Source organism: Otolemur garnettii, unplaced genomic scaffold (genome assembly GCF_000181295.1).
Source record: "Otolemur garnettii isolate 467f Iridium unplaced genomic scaffold, OtoGar3 scaffold00005, whole genome shotgun sequence".
Lineage (NCBI taxonomy): Eukaryota > Metazoa > Chordata > Mammalia > Primates > Galagidae > Otolemur > Otolemur garnettii.
In genome coordinates, this window is record NW_003852400.1 from 12,269,197 (window position 1) to 12,290,170 (window position 20,974).

General features: G+C 34.0%; 1 protein-coding gene across 1 annotated transcript in view; it reads right to left on the reverse strand.

Moving 5' to 3' along the window:
• SEMA3A (semaphorin 3A) overlaps positions 1 to 20,974 on the reverse strand; it is a 213,821-nt gene that overhangs the window by 144,458 nt on the left and 48,389 nt on the right. Inside the window, exons 2-3 of the mRNA XM_003782631.2 lie at positions 14,445 to 14,602; positions 11,559 to 11,621 (exon numbers count right to left, since the gene is read on the reverse strand). Coding sequence (XP_003782679.1) covers positions 11,559 to 11,621; positions 14,445 to 14,602 — 221 coding nt within the window. The remainder of the gene's footprint in view (positions 1 to 11,558; positions 11,622 to 14,444; positions 14,603 to 20,974) is intronic.

Sequence of the window (20,974 nt, forward strand, 5' to 3'; positions counted from 1 at the left end):
AAATAAAATTTATATATAATAATCCTTCTGCATGTCCACATATGTGTGTGCATATATATGTGTATATATACATACAAACACCTATTTGTATTGACATGTAGAAAGAATTTCTGAATACAATTTAAATTTAGAATTTTGGAGTTTTAAAATTTATTTCTATGTTACCTGTTCTAAGGTATTTACAAGTGAAAAGGTACTTTCAAAAATTTAAGAAAACATCAAAGGCAAAAGGAATAAAGTCCTAATGATAAAATCAAAATGACATGGAGGTAGTGGCTTATATTAATCTTATGTTTTATAGGAAGTTTGGACATGGATTGGAATTACTAGGCATCTTCCGTTTGCTGTGTGACTATCAGAAAGTTACTTAGAATCTCTGGGCTTCCGTCTCCTCAATGAAAAATGGAATTAAGGTTACATCCATGTGAAGTAACTAGCATGGTGCCTAGCACTTACTAATTGATAAGTAACTGGTTACTTTATTCTTAAAAATAATCAACCGTCTCTATGGATTTGGATATTTCCATGATTCTTCAACTCTTAAAATAGTCCACCTACTATGCCATTCCACACTTTATGCCAAGAACTCAATTATGAATTGTTTAGTCATCCAGGATATAGTTAGCAAGATTTAAGCACACACTCAGAGCTAAGCAGAAGGAAATTTGACAAAACTGGTTTTGAACATTCATCTGTCCCCATTTCCGTTACAAAGAAAAATCAAATTTTGTTCACTAGAATTATCATAAAATTCCAGTTACTTGATATTGGAGTATAATAAATTATAATCGCTCTTATCAAAATCTATGTCCATGTCTACAACTAAGAGAATTTACATTATATTTATTAGAATGTTCATAAAACTTCAGTTCTCTAACAGTAGAGGAGTATAAATTAGAATCACTCCTATTATCAAAGCGGCAAATACCATGACGCACTATCTCAATATAACAGCGAAGACAGCAATTATTTGCCAATCGTTGTGATAGAATTGCGCTGTGATAAATCAGATGAGATGGAAATACATTAGCTAGAATTCTCTTTCCCATCGGTTAAGTTTGGTTGTTAAAAATATTGCATGCAATTTGGGAGGCATAAATGAAACTGTAACCATAACACTATCCAGGTTGTTCTCAGCTGCTGGCCACTGTTAGCACAGGGCAGTACCTGGGAGTGCAACTACGCCAGTTCCCACCAAATCTTATTCTTTGGCACCAGGTTCCGCTTTATGTCACCCAAATTGACCCAAAGAAGGTCGGAGGTAGGAAAAGACAGATGCTAGTCGCTTGTGTGTGTGGCTACCAGTTTGGGCTTGCTCTTCTGCTTTAACCAGCTCTGCCTTCCTAATGCCAATTCTCATTATCTACATCTACTTCAGGCCATTACCTGTCTTGGAGGCAATAGCCTTCCATAAATTTCTTCATCAGCTCCCATGAGTATAAAGTCTAATTCTCAAAATAAAACCTTCTTTCCATATCACTCACACAGGTGGTGTCTGACAAACCCTAACTGATGAAAGGATGTATCTTGTTACTATAGAGTGGGATTCACAGTGATGTGTGAGATACAGGTAACATGGATTTGATCTGTTTAAAGAAACATATGCACATGCTCGCAGTCCTTAATTATCTACTTACTTTTATGTGTCACTATTTTAGAAATATGTATTAAATTCTAGAATCAACAAATTGTATTAATTTTGTTATTATTTCAAGCACAATAATAAAAACACCCTATGTTTTATCATTGAATCCATATAACATACATGAATGCACACACATCTGCATGCCATGATCTACATTGAATACTAATACTACTAACAGTATAGATAGTACAGTATTTGCAGCAACTAATAATTAGAAACTTCAAGATTTTTTGCACTTAAAGCCAAAAATAATGTTGAGATTCCCAGTCTCCAGGAATACTATCGAGTTTTTAGAAATACCATAGTTGCTGTACTCTGCTTTCCTTACCACTATTCCAATGTTTGCAGATTTATATTAAAATTAAGTAATACAAACAGAAATTTGGGGAATTTTCATGTTGCCCTGTGGACATGAAGAGATGGTTCTTTATTGCTTATGATCTTTTAGTGCTTCTAAATCAAATTAAAGAGAAGCAGTCAAAAGTTGACCACTACATATTTGTCTAGAGACAAAGCGTATCGAAGGAAAATATTCTCAGAATTCATGTTAAATATATGGTATAATGGTCAGCATACTGCAGAAATCAGTAGAATTCCATTTGTAAAGATTATCAAGCACCTCAAGAAACAGATTACCAAAGACAAATGTTAAGAATTACGTATCTGTGGGACTTGGATCAACTTGCTAACTATGAATTCAGAAGACACTGGCCCAAATCATTTTCCCAGAGGAACTGTCCAAGTCATGATAATGACCCTTCCAGAGTACAACATACTTACCATATTCTAAAAGTATGGACACTGATACATGGGTGAATTATGATGTCCAATCAAATATAAATAATCATTTGTTAACCAATACCAGATATTTGACCTACATCTCAGCTACTGAAAGGTACAATTGAACTTTCCAATAAAAAGGAGAACAAGTCTGACATCCCAAATCTGAAACATTTTACAAAATGTTTCTATTTCAAGCACTAGCCCTACTTTGCAAATAAACATTTAAAATTCATGTAAATTTTCATTCCAACCTAAAAGGCCTCAAAAAACTAAGTTCATATATATGGGACTTGGTTCATGACAATTTAGTCATGATAAATACCAAGTTATTTTGTTTTATTCATAAAACATATTAATTTAAAGTATAAAGCCTAATTTCTAGAATAAACATAATGGCAAAGTTTTGCTTGTTGTGTAACTTCTACCTAACATACATAATTGGTTTTTTAAATATTTTGAAAAAAAAGTTTCCTCGTAACCAACTATGAGTCACCTAAATGAACATAAGAAATGCATTTAGGTCAATATCAGGTCTATATTAAGCTCTTGATTATGTGTTGGGTTAACTGTTATTATTACTTCCGAATGCTGAATTTCATCTGTAATCATTCAGTTTGGCTTGCACGATATTAACTTCCGAGCAGAAATACACACATATACACAGGAACAGACATGTGAAAATCTATACTCATTTCTGTGACTTTTAAAAAGATACAATTTTTGCCTGGCTTTCTTTAAAAATCAGGGATCTGTATCACTTTGGGGACTCATATTTAAAAATGAATAAATGGAGTATAGTCCTCTATTTGTGGGATCATCTAGAATGTCCAAAAATTAACAATCAACATTGTCAAAATTGCAGAGGATCTGGAACTTGACACTACTCATAAGAGAACAAGTTCGCCTGCCATGCTTTCAAGGGCCCTGGCAGAAGGCATTGGCGCTTGGTCACTATAAAGAACTTGATTACCCACAAAAGAAGCAGCAGCCAGATTACCAGCATTTCTTGTGTTCCTATCAGGCAGTGGGAAGAGGGACAGGAGACATCTGCACATACAGTGAGTGGTATTATAGGATAGGAAACCTAGGCGAGAGAACCTGAGTAGTTTGTAACAGGTACAGCATGCTCAGATGCAGAGGAAGGCGCTACATTCCCCAAGGCTAGCTGCAAACCAGCCTTTTGATTCCTAAGGCTGTCTTGTAACATTCTTCACTGTAAAAACAACCTTAAAAATGGTCTGCAACAAAGGGAGCACATGCCTCTGCTCATCAAATGGGAGGATATCTAAGAGACCCATGGAACAAACGTTACCTTCCAACAATTATACTTGAGGATTTGGAGATTTAATGAAACCTAATGATTTCTGTAGACTCCGAAATTTAAAGGTAATTCTAACTTTTCACTTAATAAATTTTCATCATGCTAATGTGCCTAAAATGAAACTAAAAAGTCAATTTTGATTTTTGTCAAAAATTATATCAAATTTGACTTTTGAAAAGTTAGTGAAATTTAAGGGTTGTTAGGTGCATTTGGAATGTACTGCCAGTTAAAACACATACGCAGCCTTTACCATCACTTGGCAAAAATTAGTGGTGTTGAAGTCCTGCAATTTGAGCCGTAGTAAATGTGATGGACGTGCCATAATCTATCACAGTATTAAAATGGACAACCACTAAGGACAAAAATATCAAGATAAATCCCTCAAGAATTTAAAAAATCTCCCAAAGTTCAGGTATGCACTGTGCGCTACTAACACTTTGAAATGTATCCAAGGATCAAAATATGATGAGAATCTGCTTTTTTTTTTTTTTTTTTGGTTCCTCTCAGATGTTTGAAATTTTGATTTCCAATGATGTTAAAATATTTCTAACAGTCATACGGTTGCCATTTGGTTTTATTGAAATTTAGTGCAAAGAGAGATGGTTTAGTAGGATAAACAAAGACGATTCTGAGAGCTATTGATTCAAAACAGACTCTTTCACCAGCTTAGCGCGTATTCAGTTTTCATTTGCAAAACAGGGTCAAGGAAGTTAATCCAGCAATAGAAATGTTATTGTGAGTAACAAAGTGGATTTTAAGCACTAGAAAAATATCAAAAAAGAGAGCAAAGGTGGATGATAGTCAGAATACAGATATCTGGTTTGAATTTGTCTTCCTATTCAGGCTCTTTGTCCAATAGTATTAACAGTATATACCGTGTAATGTTTTAAAAAATAACAACTCAACTAACAGCAGTGGAAAAGTTGATGAGTATTTCACTCATTTAATGTTAGAAATGTCACAGCTATGTAAAAGTTCAGAACCTACAATACCAAGAAGAAAAGGCATGCTATTATAACGGTATGATTTCTATTCTGTATCTTTACTTCTACAAAGGAAAAATATATTTAGATTAATGATCTTTTTAGAAATGTCATTATCTTCATGCACATGTGGTTTATTTATACACCCCGCCCACATCTAGCAAGGGAGAGAGAGAGAGAGAGAGAGAGAGGGGAGAGCGCATAAGCCTGTATCTTAGGCTGTAGATTCCCTTTTTACCACAAAGTACATTCTTTGTGGAATTGATCATATTGCAGCTGCTGGTTTAATGTAAGTGTTTGATGCAAAACTGGGCAGAGAGTTGGGCTGTACTGTCTCAGTTCATGAGAAAATGGTGAGAGGGTTCACTTTCCTGTATGAAACCATATGCAGTGACACAGGACTACACAGGTCAGTACAGTGGCATGTCCTGACTTCCCAGTAACTGTTGTCACAGTCACAGGGATGAAGCATTCCTTTAACCCGATTAAGAATGACCCACTCTGGAGGGTATAAAACTAGCTCCTATTGGCCTGACTGTTCCTATTATGTCCTTGCATCTGAATCTGATGCTGTGAAAAGAGCACTAGTGCCCACCCCCCCACCACACACACACACTGATTAGTTTAAAAACACTTCATTTGCAGCAGACTTTTTGAGGAAACCAGTAGGGCAATGATAAACCCAGGCTTTAGAAACCAGAGAGAATACACCAGGGGGTTGTTCATTTATTATAAACCTTCAGGTCAGTTCCTATTTTGGTTACAATTCTATCTTGGAGCCCTGATGGCTGAAAAACTACTCAAGTCTCATTCTTGTGGTTTTCAGCATTACAAGAGCTCATTGAAAAGAATTATTACCCATAAGTCACAACCATGATTTACTCAAGATAACAGGACAGAATTTCTATGAATCTATTCATGTATCACTTTGCAAATCAGGTGCTGAGTAAAAAAATAAAATTCTCTTAATATGGCTTTCTTATTGGTTATTTATATCATTGTTAAAAATAATAATGCTGTTTGTTTTTTTTTTAGTTTGCCAAGGAGAATGTTACAAATCCCAGGAACTCATCTAAAAACCACTTCTAAAATCATATGTTAAGAAATACAGGAAAAAAATGTCTATAAATTTAAGCTTAAAAAAAAAAAGAAGCAGAGAATGCCGTGCATCCTATGCAGTGCACTGAATGTGTAACGTGAGATTCCTCCAATGGGGCTAACTACAAAGTACAACGAATGTCAATAAAATTCTAAACGCATAAAATGGATCTTCAGTAAAAAATTAATGACAAGCAATATTAAAAGAACAATGTGTGTCACCCAATAAATAATAGGAAATATATTTGAGGGTTAAGTAGAGCAATAAGGAAAATACATTTTCCCTTGAAAGAAAATATATAAAAACTCTTTTATGTTCCAAAGCATATCAAGTGCAATAAAGCAACCCTTCTTCTTAGGAAAGGTACCTCTGACGTCATCATTAAGTGATTACGTTACACAGAGGGCGCTGAGGGTACTTGAGCTTTCTACGGCTGTTGAACTACCTGAATCTGGGATGACAGCAGAATCCCTCACTTTTCAGTATTGAGAGAGAGAGTTCTATAAAAGATGAGGGAAATGAATTGAGGTGAATAATTACGGAAATCAAAAACATAAAAATTTTTGCTCCTATCTCAGTAATTGAATGTGTTGATTTAGTAATCATATTAATCAAATATGTTTAATTAATTAACGTTGATTTAGTAATCATATATTAGTAATCATATTAATCAAATATGCTCAGTACTTGGCTTCAGAGCTTATTATAATATCTAGATAACTTTAAAGATAAGCAGATAAATATGATTATTACTTTCGATTTCAGATCAGATCCAATTTAGAACAATGCAACACTGTAGGGGTCAGGCTCATTAAAGAGTACCAGGCTAATTTCATCAACAATATTTCCCTTAGAAATTGTCCATTCAATTTTGTTACATATATATCAAAATAAGAATGATGGTTAGTAATTAAACCATTAATATTGTTAATAGCTAAATTTATAGTTAAGTAATATTACAGAACATTATAATTCTTTGAATTGGTTAGTATTATACTCACACTTTTGTTAATCAAAAACAAGTATGATATTTGTTTAAATCTATTACTTATCTGTGTGTTGATGGACAAGTTCAAATCCAAATATTTTAATTGACTTCAAAAGCATCATCAGGGACACAGAAATGTTCACCTCAACTTCTAGCATAGTAGATTTACAAAATTTTAATGTAAAGATTTTAAGGAATATTCTGAATCATTTCATTTCCTGATCAAGAAAATTGGATTAATCACTTTATTTCCTGATTATCATTAAACTGCATCAAAAATGCTATGAAATTATCAGAGTGTATAAGAAAGATTCTTAATGAATTATTAATTTCTGTCTTCATCTTTTAGAAGACTTTAATAGAAAGGGAGAAGGCTGTGTTCTTAAAAGCAACAGATGTGTAAAGCAAAGTTAGTCACATCTATTCATGCTCACCTATCATCACACTAAAAACTTTCAGCATAATTTTTCAATAGTAAATATGGCATTTTCATGTTAATAAAATTTTTGTTTATTCAGTTATGCTTTTGTCCTTACATTTGTGGTTTTCTACTTTATGCATTTTACAAAGGAAAAATGTTGATAGATTACTAAGCTTGTTTCTCACAAAAGCGTCATGTGCATTATCCCAAATATGAGAGAGGAAAATGAGAAAGCTAGTTAAGGTACTGGGCTCAGACATTTAGCGAGGAAGTGGGGCTACCAGCATCACATTCTCAACCGCTTTGGACTCCTGCTTCATGATGTTTTCTATTTACTCCTCTCCAAATGTTTCAATGTATGCATCAGTTTAAGCTGGTGTAAGATTTGGAAGAAGAATACACTGTTTGGGGTCCACTAATAGCTACATAACCAGAAAAATATCTACTGTACAATGAAGATGTAACATGACTTACAATTGACTTAATTCTAGTCAGACTCCTCTGAACTTTATTCTCCACATGGCTCTAAATTTTGGGTTTCGGTGTGTGTTTTTCCTTACTTAGTACAGTTTTGGCAAGAATCCTGCTGGGCTAGTTTAGAACAAATATTCCACCCTTGACATGTGACCAAATTCCTTACTCCCTGTTGTCAATATCTTACATCCTGGACTGCCATCAGGAATAATCTGTGGAACAAATTTAGCCAGAGTTCCCATTATTCCTTATGCTTCCTCTTAGTAATTTTTTATTCATTAATCCCCATCCTTCTTGGCTATAAATCTCCACTTGTTTTTGCGTTCATGTTTGAGCTCTCTCTCTGCTCCTACAAAACTTCACTGTAGTAGTCTCCATGAATGAAGTCTGCTGTACCATCCTTTCTGATAAATTTGTTTATTTTTAATTATTATGGGTACATAATTATATATTTTTGTAGGCTATATGTGATGTTTTCACAATGGCATACAATATGGAATAATAGTAGTAGTCGTAATCGGATAGTAAGTAGTAGCATCCATAACCTCAAGCATTTAACATTGCTTTGTGTTAAGAACATTCCAATTCCCCTCTTGTAGTTACTTTAACACATACCCTAACTTATTGTTGATGATAGCTAAATATTAAAGACAGTTGATTTCATGGAGACAAAGAGCAGAATGATGATTACAATCAGAGGGTGGGAAGAATGGGGGTGTAGGGATGGTTAATGGTTGCAAAAATATAACTTACAGCTAAATAGATAGAATGAACAGTATTTGATAGTGCAACCAATTGCCTTAACATCTTCCAAAAGTGTCATGGCTACTTGTAACATAATTATTACACTACATGTAATATGTAATTGTGAGGATGAATTCCCCATGCTTGCTAAAATATGTAGGTGTTACAAATGAGGAATACTTGTGCTTTGTACTCCCTTATCTCACTTCCTAAACTTGAAAATATCTATATTTCTATGCACACATACACAGGACAATTTATGTCTTTAGGCAACACATAAGATTAATTTCTTTGAAATATTGATACTTTTTTTTTATTGGGATTCATTGAAGGTACAAAGAATTAGGTTACACCGATTGAGTTTGTTAGGTAAAGTCCTTGTTGTAATTGTATCCTGCTCCCAAGAGGTGTGCCAAATATTGTGGCCCCCCATACTCCCCTTCTCTCTTCTCTGAAATCCCTCATTCCCCTACCCCACCTTGTATTAACTCATCTACTGCCCTCAGATTAGAATTGAATACATTGGATTCTTACTTCTCCATTCTTGTGATGCTTTCTGAGAAGAATGTGTTCCAACTCAGTCTAGATTAATACAAAAGATGGAAAGTCTCTGTCTTTTTTACTGGCTAAGTAGTATTCCGTAGTATACCTATACTACAGCTTGTTAATCCATTCCTGGGCTGGTGGGCATTTAGGTTGTTTCCACATTTTGGTGATTGTAAACTGACCTGCAATAAACAATCTAGTGCAAATGTCCTTATGATAATATATTATTTATGTATTATGGACATTTTGGGATGTTTAAAATACTAAGAAATAATTTTAATAGTTTTGTCTCTGTTTTAAAGTATCAACATTTAATTAGAATCTTCAACAAACTCAAATTAAATGTTGATACTTTAAAACAGAGACAAAATTATTAAAATTATTTCTTATTTGTAAGTATTGATTTTGTATCCTGAGACGCTGCTTTATTCCTTGATCACTTCTAAGAGTTTTGTAGTTGAGTCCCTCGAATTTTCCAGGTGTAAGATCATATCATCTGAGAAGAGTGAGAGTTTTATCTTCTCTGACCCCACTTGGATACCCTTGATCGCCTTCTCTTGCCTGATTGTGATGGCTAAGCCTTCCATTGCAATGTTAAAAAGTAGTGGAGACAATGGGCATCATTGCCCAGTTCCAGATCTGAGTGAAAATGTTTTCAATTTCACTCCATTCAAAATGACATTGGCTGTGAGCTCATTGTAGATGGCCTCTGTCAGTTTAAGAAATGTCCCTTCTATACCTATTTTCTTAAGTGTTCTGGTCATGAAAGGATGCTGGATATTATAAAAAGCTTTTTCTGTATAAATTTAGAGAATCATACAGTCTTTGTTTTTTATCTTATTTATGTGATGTATTATATTTATAGATTAATGTATTTTATGTTTACATGGATGGAACTAAAACATATTCTTTTTAGTAAAGTATCTCAAGAATGGAAAAAAAAATCCAATGTACTCAATTCTATTATGAAACCAATATATAATTGGTCCAAAAAGAAGGAGGGAAAAGTGGGGGGCAGGCGAAGGGACGGTATTTGGTAGGACCCCACCCAGTGTGCACAATGCAATGGTGTATTTCAGAACTATTAAGAGTATAAATGTCTTACACAACAAATAATTGAAGCAATGGTTATGGTAATCAGTTTGATGTAAGCATTCTACATTGTATATCAAATCAGCACATTATACCCCATAAATATACACAGTTATGATTTAATATAAAAGTTAATAATGCTAAAAAATAAAATTATTTCTTAGTGTTTTGTACATCCCAAAATGTCAATACATAAATAACATAAAATTATGTTTTTAATTCTGTGCTTTGTGTTAATTAGTTTATTCCATGATTATAATTGCTTTTTATGACCTATGAAAACATGTGGCTATACCTCAAAGTAGTCACTCACTTAATTTTCCTGACAATTTACCTTAGGGAAAAAGGTCTCTGTGTTTTTACAATGATAAAACCACTGCATTATAGGCACTGTTCACAACTCATCTTTGGATCCACAGTGCTTAGGACAATGCCTGCTATATGGTCATTGCTTAATCCATATTGATTTAAGGAATGAGTGCATGGAAGGAAGAAAAGAAGGAGAAAAAAAGGAAAAGAATGGAAGGAAAATGCACAGAAAGAAAAAGTGAAAGATAATTTAATCAGGGCTCAGAAATGGAAATATTCTGTTATACTCAGGAAGAATTCAAAAAAAAATTAATGTATGAAAATCAACCTATAAAAGTTGATTTGTTGAATATAAGTATATATGCCATAAAATTATATTCTGTTAATTATCTTTTGCTTATATAAATCTCCAAATGGACTATATTTTTATTTATTTACAAATATTGTTAACACACTTTCCTTAGCTAAATAGGCTTTTGCTTCCAGAATTGAATAGCATTAATTTTTTTCCTCAAGAATGATTAAGTTTGCAAGTAAAACATGGTATAAATAAAACACTGAACAAAAAACTGACAGAGTAATAAGTTACTTATGTAATTAGTACAGGTCGAATATCATTAATTCAAAAAACTCACAATCTGCAGTGCTCCAAAAGCAAAAAGTTTCTCTCTCTCTCTCTTTTTTTATATTGTTTGGGATTCATTGAGGGTAGCAAGAATTAGGTTACACTGTTTGCACTTGTTAGGTAAAGTCCCTCTTGTACTATGTCCCACCCCCAAAAGGTGTGCCATACACCAACCCGCCATACCACCCTGACTGCAGCCAATCTCATCAAAAGCAAATTTTTTAAGCACCTCTATGATACTACAAGTGGAACATTTCACACTTGACCTCACTCAGTGGATTACAGTCAAAATGCAAGAGCCCAGAAACAATTTTTTCAACATCCTCAAGGGAAAACTAATTTCACATTATATGTATATGAAACAAAATAACTTTAATTTTTAGAATCGAGACCTAACTATAAGATATCTTATTATTTAGATGCAGATATTACAAAATCTGAAAATATCAACACCTGAAATAGTCTGCTGTCAAGAGTTTCTAATAAGGGGCATTCAACCTGTATAATAATTTGTAGACTGATGCTTACCAGGATATCTTTTCCAGCCCACTTGCATTCATCTCTCCTGGTGTAAGATACTGGCCACACAATCTGTGGACAAAGAAAAAACACTGGTTTATGGCAATTAAGCTCTCTAAGATATCCAACACTATATAGTTTAGATGAGATCAAGACAACTGGAGAAAGTTCCATAAAGCATTATGTAGCAGGAACCTTTCAGGTAATACTTCCTGGGGACATTAGCAGGGACTTGAATCATTCATTCTCTCTCTGCCCATCTAGCCTTTGTGGTATATGAAGCTGAGAGAGAGAAAATGATGTTGCATGGACCTGAGCAGGCAGGATGGAAAGAACCACAATACAAGTTGAGAGATGGTGGTCCTCTTGAATAAGTGTAGTAATTTAGTGAAATGTAGAAATTGTCACAGAACTATGACTCATATTTCTCTAAATTAGATTTTTTATTTTATTTTCTTTTTGAGACAGTCTCATTTTTGTCACCTCAGTAGAGTGCTGTGACGTCATAGCTCACTGCAACCTCAACTCCCTGGGCTTCAGTGATTCTCTTGCCTCAGCCTCCTAAGTAGCTTGGTCTATGGCCCCTGCCATAACACCACAGCTATTTTTAGAGACAGGGGTCTTGCTCTGACTCAGACTTCTCAAACTCATGAGCTCAGGCAATACACCCGCCTCAGCCTCCCAAGTGCTGGGGTTACAGACTAAATTAGTGTTTATTATGAAATAATGATTCTGAAATTTTCATATTTGGGTATTCTGGATCTATTTCCCTGATCAAATCTCAGCATGACATGCTAGACTAAACAATGAAAAGGATTACAAAAACCCATCTTCAAAGGGAACCTTTTCTTTTTTTTCTTTACTTTTGCTTTCTCATCTTTTCTTTCTTTTATTTTAATCAGGGAAAAAAAGTAGTAATGCATATTTTTTAAATAGAAAAGTAGATGGAAATAGCAAAAAGCTTTTTGAAAATTACCCTCTCCAATGTGGACTAAATAGTTTAGAAATAATTAGTTTTTACAATGTTAATATTTGTTCTTCATCTTATACGCTGTGAATATGGTGACAGTGGGAGATGAGACAAAATGTCAGTGGTGGCTTGGAGGACACTGTATGCATTTCCTTCAATGATATTAATCCAAATCTCTCATCTAAATTTTAATATAAAATCCCCTAAGAAATTCCAATGGCTCTTATAAGTATTGGGGCAGAATAATTTATTGCTTTTTTTATCCATCTTTCCCTTAGTAGTATTAGTTAATTTCAGAGGAAAAATGTTCTATATAAAAGAAAAATTCAGAAATGATAGCACTTAATCATTCATGTCTGCTGGAAAGCTTTTAGTCTCAAGACTGATGATCATTCATTTAGGAACCTCTGGATAATTCAATGTAAATGGTTACAAACTTGGGCAAAGGCTGTGATGTTCAATCTAGGGAATTAAAATGCAAAATATAATACAAGCATTTGGTACATATTGAAATGATGTATCATGATGATAAAAGCATTTCAGTTCCATGTCAAAATTATAAAAGCTCTAAAAACTCTTGGCTATGCATTCGTTTTTTTCCAGCAAGTTCTTAATTTGAGTATTCTTTTTGTTTCATGTGCTGTCTTTTTCACATGTACCTTTTCACACAGTAATCACATAAAACATTCCAGGTTAGTAAATCTATTGCCCCTACAATTAATATTATCCTGACTCCTAAAGTTCTAGAGCAATTACTGGGCAGTCCCATTCTACAGTTTTATCTTCAAATTGGCTATCTAAAGGTTAAATAATCTATTCTTACTTAAAGCTCGTAATGTAACATAAGTTCATTGTTTTGCTTCTGTAGAGCAAAGCAATAATACATTACAGTTAGCTTTATTAAGTTAATATTTGTTAACTTTCATATTTAGCTTTTCAGCTGAATTGTGCTAAAACATACATGTGTATACTATATATATACACAGTATCTATAAAAACATGCATGTGTAAATTATATATATAAATACATACAGTATATGTGTATGCCATATACACATGTATGTTTTCTATATATATATACTCTAAACACATGTATGTTTTTAATTTTACATTTTTAAAGGCAAGCTGTTTCCTCATAGTTTCTTAGATCTTAATTATTGGTCATTGAGACAGTATGGGCCTTATTTTGTGATTCTCCCTTCTGTCAAATAATAAAAATCATTTTTATAGAATTCATGTTAAATATTCTCATACTTAAAAGGATCTGTATTCTAAACTTTCAAAAGTTCAAGAATAAATGATAATACTAAATATTTAGATATCTGACATAAGTAAAATAATTTTTTTGTAGAAATGTTCTTTTGGAGAATGATTTAATGAGAATAAGCATGAGTCTGAGGAGGAACAAAAATATATATAAGTTTAATAGTCTTTTCCACAGTAACCATTTCCATAAAGCAGAAATGTATAATACAATGAATGAATGTATATAAATACATGTAGCATGCCAAAATAGGCATGTGCGTAATGGCTTGAAGAACCCAGCATTTACTGGCAATAGAGAGATATATAAATTTATATGCATACATATACATGGTATAGGAATCAATTATGACCTAAATTTATAATAGCATTTAATTTTACGTAGAAAAAATTATATAACTATGAAATTATAAGCTGAATGTATAGTATGCCTTACCATGATTATTGAAAATACTGTGGGGTTTTTTTTTTGATAATTTTTATGGTATACTACATTCATTAATTTGCTATTATCATTTCTAATTGCATCTGATAAGGTAAAATATTAATTCAAAACAATGTTCTGTCAGTTTTCAGTGTTGTTAAGCACATACGGCTGGACAGTTTTATTTATCTTTAGATGCATTAAAAGAACTATAGTGCATATATTGAAATAAAGATACCTTTTGAAAATCCTTGATATTAACCAGGTTGAATGAAAATATGTGATCCTTTGCTCCAACATACAGCCTACTCCGTTCCTCATCCAAAAGGAAGGTATGATAACTAGAGCTGTTGGCCAAGCCATTAAAACTGATCACGTTGTTGGATTCCAACATTTCTGCAAGGTAACAAAGCAAGACATTGGGTGTTAACGTGAGGTCCTGAGCACAGACTATCACACGTGGTAACCTCACTACTGTGTGCCGCAGTTATTATTCAGTGCTTATTCTTCACGGTACTAAGAAGTATATAGGAACCAAAATATTTACATTTCATTGAAATTAGAGTTATAGTCCCATTTGGTGATTTTATACTCAAGATGGCATACTCTTAAGAAAACAATTTAGAGAAACAACTTATCTAAACAAATTGGTCTGGTAGGATCTATTTGCCCGTAATAGTCAATTGGAAAGATCAATATTAAATAAAAATGATTTTACTCTTACAAAGTCTTTCTTAAGTGGTTTCATTTCCTCTAAGCCATTAGCTAGAAGAGTAGCCACAGTGGCCAACTGGCAGGAGTTTGGGGGAATCATACAGTTTAACTTGCTGGGCTGTTGAGGCCTCTTTTTACTTAAAAATTTAAATACATACTTTTGACCATTAAGTCATTAACTTCACTATCTACCCTCTGAAGTATTTTAGAGCTGAGATATATATATAATCTGTGTTTCAGGGGCTAACATTTGGGAGAGAGGAAAGGTCTGCACTCAGCTCCCCTTCCATGGAAGCACATTCTGCATTTTGTGGATGCTGATGAAAGTCTCCCACCAAATATGCACTAGAAAGTCTGAAGCACTGATTCGGATTTATATTTAGCATCATCATTAATCAGAGTATTTCTGTCACTTGAAGTATAGCTCTAACATAGAGTAGTTGTCTACCCACAGAAAAAGCAAATTGGAAAGCAGAAACAAAACATTGAGGTTATATGGTAAAATTAATTTAATTCATGTTTTTTAAAAAGGGTCAGCTTAGTTTTTCTCTGTGTCCATATATATATATAGCCTGTCTGATATATATATCCTCTGATATATATATACACACACACACACACACTTCACTGCCTTCCATGGAAAGAGAGCTGCAGTGCAGACCTTTCCTCTCTCCCAACTGTTAGCCTGTGAAACACAGATTAGCTGTGTGATAGTCTTGCTTTATCCATCTCTCTTACTGCCTTATTTTATCACCAAAATTATGATTGCAGCAGAGAATAAAACTCAAACTCTTTAACCTACATTAAAGTTCAGGTGACTAGCACTCCAGTTCAGATCCCAGCCCAGCACTTCTTCTCCTCATGTCCTCTCTTAGGAATGAAGCACGCTCTTTACTAGTCTACTCTTTGGCCTTTGTTGCCTTTGCTCTCCATACCTGCAACTACACGATCCCTTGACAGAACAGTAGCCAGTCTTAGAGCTGGTTCACATGCAATCTCTAAGAAATTCTTATAAAGTTTATGTCTATATTTTGCTTGAATTGCTCTTAAAACTTACATCAAATATATATATTACATATATAATTTGTATCTAATTATCTACCATAATCAGCATCCCTAAAGAAATATTGTTCATCATCCAAAATTCACATGGTATCTATCTTTCATATTACAGGTCAACAAGTATTAAATTGAATGTCTACCTTTCCATATATTACTTATCCTATATATAAAACTATTCATTTATTAACAATGCTTTTCTGATTTCCTGGTAAGAAACATGAAGTAAGATACTGGGCTGACCTCACCCATTCCTACCCAACTACAGCAAAGAAAAAAAGGGAGAAAGGAAGAGAGGAAGGAAAGAAGAAAAGGAGGCAGAAAGAAATAGGATTAAAGGAAAGAGTTTTATTTGTGTAAGCAATACCTGAAATAAATGAGAGTTATTAGTTCCAGAGAGAAATGATAGATAATCTAGTAGATGTGATCTGAATTATGTGTCATTCGTTTCGCCATCATCTAACTGATTGCAAAGTATCAATGCTACGCAGACTCAACATAAGACTGAAATTCGGGGCACTCTGAGCTGTTGATAATGGAAAAGGCCGACCACCAGAGGCAGAAGCTATTCAAAATTGAATATATTTAACTAACTGCTGACTGAATAGTAACTTCATGAAAGGTAGGCCCTTCATTCCTTCCCTCCAATTCTAATCTGTAATCCTACCTTGGTATCAGAGAGGCCAATGTGTAGGTAGCCAGGTGAACCAACAAGAACAACAATAAACTAGGGGAAAAAATCCCGGTACTCTGGGAGGCCATGGTGGGCAATGCCAGAGCTCAGAAGTTCAAGACCAGCCTGAGTAAGGGTGAGACGCCCATCTCTAAAAATAATCAGACATTGTGGTGGGCACCTGTAGTCCCAGCTACCAGGGAGGCTAAGGGTATAGGATCGCTTTGAGCCCAAGAGTTTGAGGTTACTATGAGCTATGAAGCCACAGTGCTCTACGGAGGATGAAAAACTGAGTCTTTGTCTCAAAAAAATAAAAATACATGGGCGGCACCTGTGGCTCAAAGGAGTAGGGCACCAGTCCCATATACTGGAGGTAGCAGGTTCAAACTCAGCCCTAGACAAAAACTGCAAAAGAAAAAAGAAATGAAATAAATAAATAAATAATAAAAAGAGAAAACATAGGAATATGTTCTTTGATTTATGGTAATATTAAATGTAATGATATTTTAAGAACAATATACTTTTTATTCAACAATTTATCAAATATATCCTCAATTCTAAACATTAAAGGAATGACTTGCTATATCATAATTCTAGAAATTGAAAATACTTATCCAGTGTAAAATTACATTCCACTTTGAATACTGCAAATTGTAGAAAGTATTTGTTCCTACATGCAAATATCTTAGAGATGTTTTTGGAGGCTTATATATGAAATCACTGTGCAAGCAAACTATACTTCAAAAAATGTCATTGCCGAACCTTTTCATTTAAAAAAGACAGTATTTCCCTGGCATATGAGCGAGTAGCTATTTTCTGCTGCTTTCAAATGTACTTCATTTCGTCTCCTCTTTAGATGAACGTCTTTAGCAGGGCTTTTTATGTTGCTCCATAACAGAGAGAACAGTCTTTTGGAGACCCTTATGTCCAGGAACAATATAAATTATGAACTGCTTAGGTTATCTTCTCCACTGTCAGTGGTGACAACATCTGGGTTAAAATCAGACACCTTTTTCTAAATCTATTTCTCAGATTCCTCAGTATTCTGTTTTCTTTATTTGAATTTACGATTTTGTTTTTCCTAGCTGGGGACAGCTGCAATTGATATTAAATAAGTTCAGCTTTGAATCTCATCCTGCTCTTAGGTGTTTTATTTTCTGTTTCTGTTATTTAAACCTTGCAATGACATAGCTGGTATTGAAACTACAGTAAATATCCAGTGGTGTAAAATGTTTAATATTTTTCCATATTCTCACATCTTACCTATGCTTTTGGTAAAAAACAACACATGTTATTTAAGAAAAAACAACCTGGAATCAATTTAACTACATTGAATCTGGGTGGATTAAAGTTTAGAGAGGCATTAATTTTCTTTGGGCGTAATTTAGTTTTTATATGGTTAAGACATTACTTCAACTTCTACATGCTGTGTCAACCCGCAAGGAGAATTTAACGTAGGATTGTAAGTAGAGACGCCATTTCAGAACAAACATTCCTTAATAAATTATGTATTCTGGAGTTAAATAAGCATTCTGTTTATTCTAGATTCACCAAATGATTTAGTATCTTTATGATTTGCTTAATGACAAAAGAGAAGACATACTAATCGTAAAACCATAAAAATAGTACTTAATAAGTGCTAATTATTATCACCATTCTGATTATCTGGTGTGAAAATGTAGACGCTGAGCTTATGTATACAGATGGTAACATCAATTTGTATTATTTCAGGCAGCAGTGTTTTCAACTGTAAGTGGACTGTACTCTCTTGTGATACAATTTCACCAAATAGGGTCTCATAAAATCCACAACTTTTGTATGTAGTCTATTTGACAGGTTTCTATTTAATCTAAGAATATGTTACAAAGGAAGAAATTATGATTGATCTCTTCTACAAGAATATGCTACCAAATAAGCGTGGGAGAAGAATCAGAATTGTTTATAATGAGTCAATTATAATTTTTATTCTATATTCCTGTAAAATTTCAGATTTGCCTTTTCCCCTGAAATCATCATAATCTCTAAAGAAGATTCACTTGAAAAAAAGAAGAGAAAAATGAGACATTGATAGCAATAGCTATTAGTGCATTATTTGTGATATACTGATAGTGATGGGAAAACTTATACAAAAATTATAAATGATGGCCGAGCACGGTGGCTCACACCTGTAATCCCTAGTATTCTGGGAGGTGGAGGCGGGTCGATTGTTAGAGCTCAGGAGTTCAAGACCAGTCTGAGCAACAGTGAGACCCCCTCTCTACTAAAAACAGAAAAACTGAGCTAGGTGTCTTGCAGGAGGTTGTAGTCGACTTGGGAGGCTATGGCAAGAGGATCGCTTGAGTCCAAGAATTTGAGGTTTCTCTGAGCTAAAATGCCATGGCACTCTAGCCTGGGGCAACAGAAGGAGGCTCTGTCTCAAAAACAAAAATTATAAATGGTGATTCATGCCTATATAATAAAACTATATGGTTTCTATGGTCTTTTGATTATCTTTAAGATAAACACAGATTTACGCAGACATTATGTTACAATACTGGGTCAGATTCTCAAAAAGGCAATGAAATGAGTAATGGTTTCTATGCAAGACTGCCCAGAACTAGACTTTTTATAGTAGGATGGAGAAACGCTGTATACTTGACCTTCAAATCCAAACAATATCCACCCTGTTCTTTATACTTATGACTTCCGTTACATTTCTCTTTTTTCCCCTTCTAAGTTTTACAGCATGAAAGGTAACAGGACCACACCAGTTGCTGAACTTAGATGAATTGCCCACATTCATGGTGGTTTTAGGCTTACATCCTTTTTCCATGACTTGAACTTTGTCCTTTTCTTAGAACAGTCAAAGAACCCATTGAAAGCAGTCAAAGTCTGAGTCTACATGATGCCAAAACATTGTGGCTAAATGATGACCACATCTAGATATTTGTAAATATTAGAAAATTCAGTAAGGTCCCAAGCATAAGATCCTACGTTGCAGTGCTTGCTAAATTTCTTTAATTTCACGAACCAAAAACAGTTCAAAAAGCAAAACAAAGACTGAAATAAAAGTTCACAACTGGTTGCGAACTTTTGCATTGTCAAAATGAAACAACAAAAACAAGGGCTATTTGCTATCATTATCATTTGATTTAAAAAAGGAGGCAGCTTATTTTTACTAATAAAGTAGGCAGAAAGGGCAAAAACCACAAACATAGAACAGTTTTTAGAGATGAATAAATTTACATGATGGAAAAACTCATGCTATTTTCACTTTCTTTATTTTTCCAAGGACTAGTTTTTAAAACTTTATTACACAGAGGTTAATATCTCTTCACAAACAGACGTTTGGCAAGTACAGCTCTAGGATAAACTGTGTGGATGATCAACTCTCCTCTTGCCATTTCTAGTGCACATCTGTTGACTCATAGATGGAACCAATACCAATGGATGTCGATATGCTCTTATTTGTTTGGTGATATCAATATATTCTTGCAATTTACAATCTTTGGTAGATATTAGTTGAACATACATAGAAAAAATTGTCTTCTAATTTAAATATCAGGAACACTCAAAATACGCATCAAGTTTATACATCCTGGTCTGAAACTAACTTTCACCTTAACCACTCCCATAAGCCTATGCTAGAGGCCACTGCAGTCTATAAAATGCAGCTCTACCACCTTTTCCTAAGACATTTCTCCAATTTCTTCTTCCAACTTATCTCTCTGTATTTGCCGATGATCAGACCTCTAAGGTCTCTATCCCCCTGAATTCATGACATGACTCTCAGACATCCGATGTTTTTTATGACAAATCAGCTTTTTTTACTTGTATAGACTTTCTGATCAAAGTATGTGATGCCCATACTGGAGCTTTGGACAAGTAATGGTCCATTCCTAAGCCAAGCCATGCTTCTGTGCTTCCAGATCACACATAATAGACACTTGTCTTGGGCCATTATGTTAAGGAAGGACAATGTATTTTTCCTCAAACATCCTCGAAAAACATCCAGATTAGGACCAACTGCTACTCTATTATTTTCCATTTCTTATGACGTAAAAGGTACATCTGCAAAGCAAGTTATTCACAATCTAATCTGATGATTTAAATTTTTGTCACTTAATGTTCATGCATCTACTAATTCAACCAACACATACATTCAGTCTGTACTGGACATAAAAATAGGCTTAAAAGTGTGTGGCCACTTCTAAGAGTTTTGTAGTTAAGTCCCTGGGGGGTTCCAGATAATATAATCATATCATCTGCTAAGAGTGAAATTTGATCTCCTCTGATCCTATTTGGATACCCTTGATCACCTTCTCTTGACTGATTATGATGGC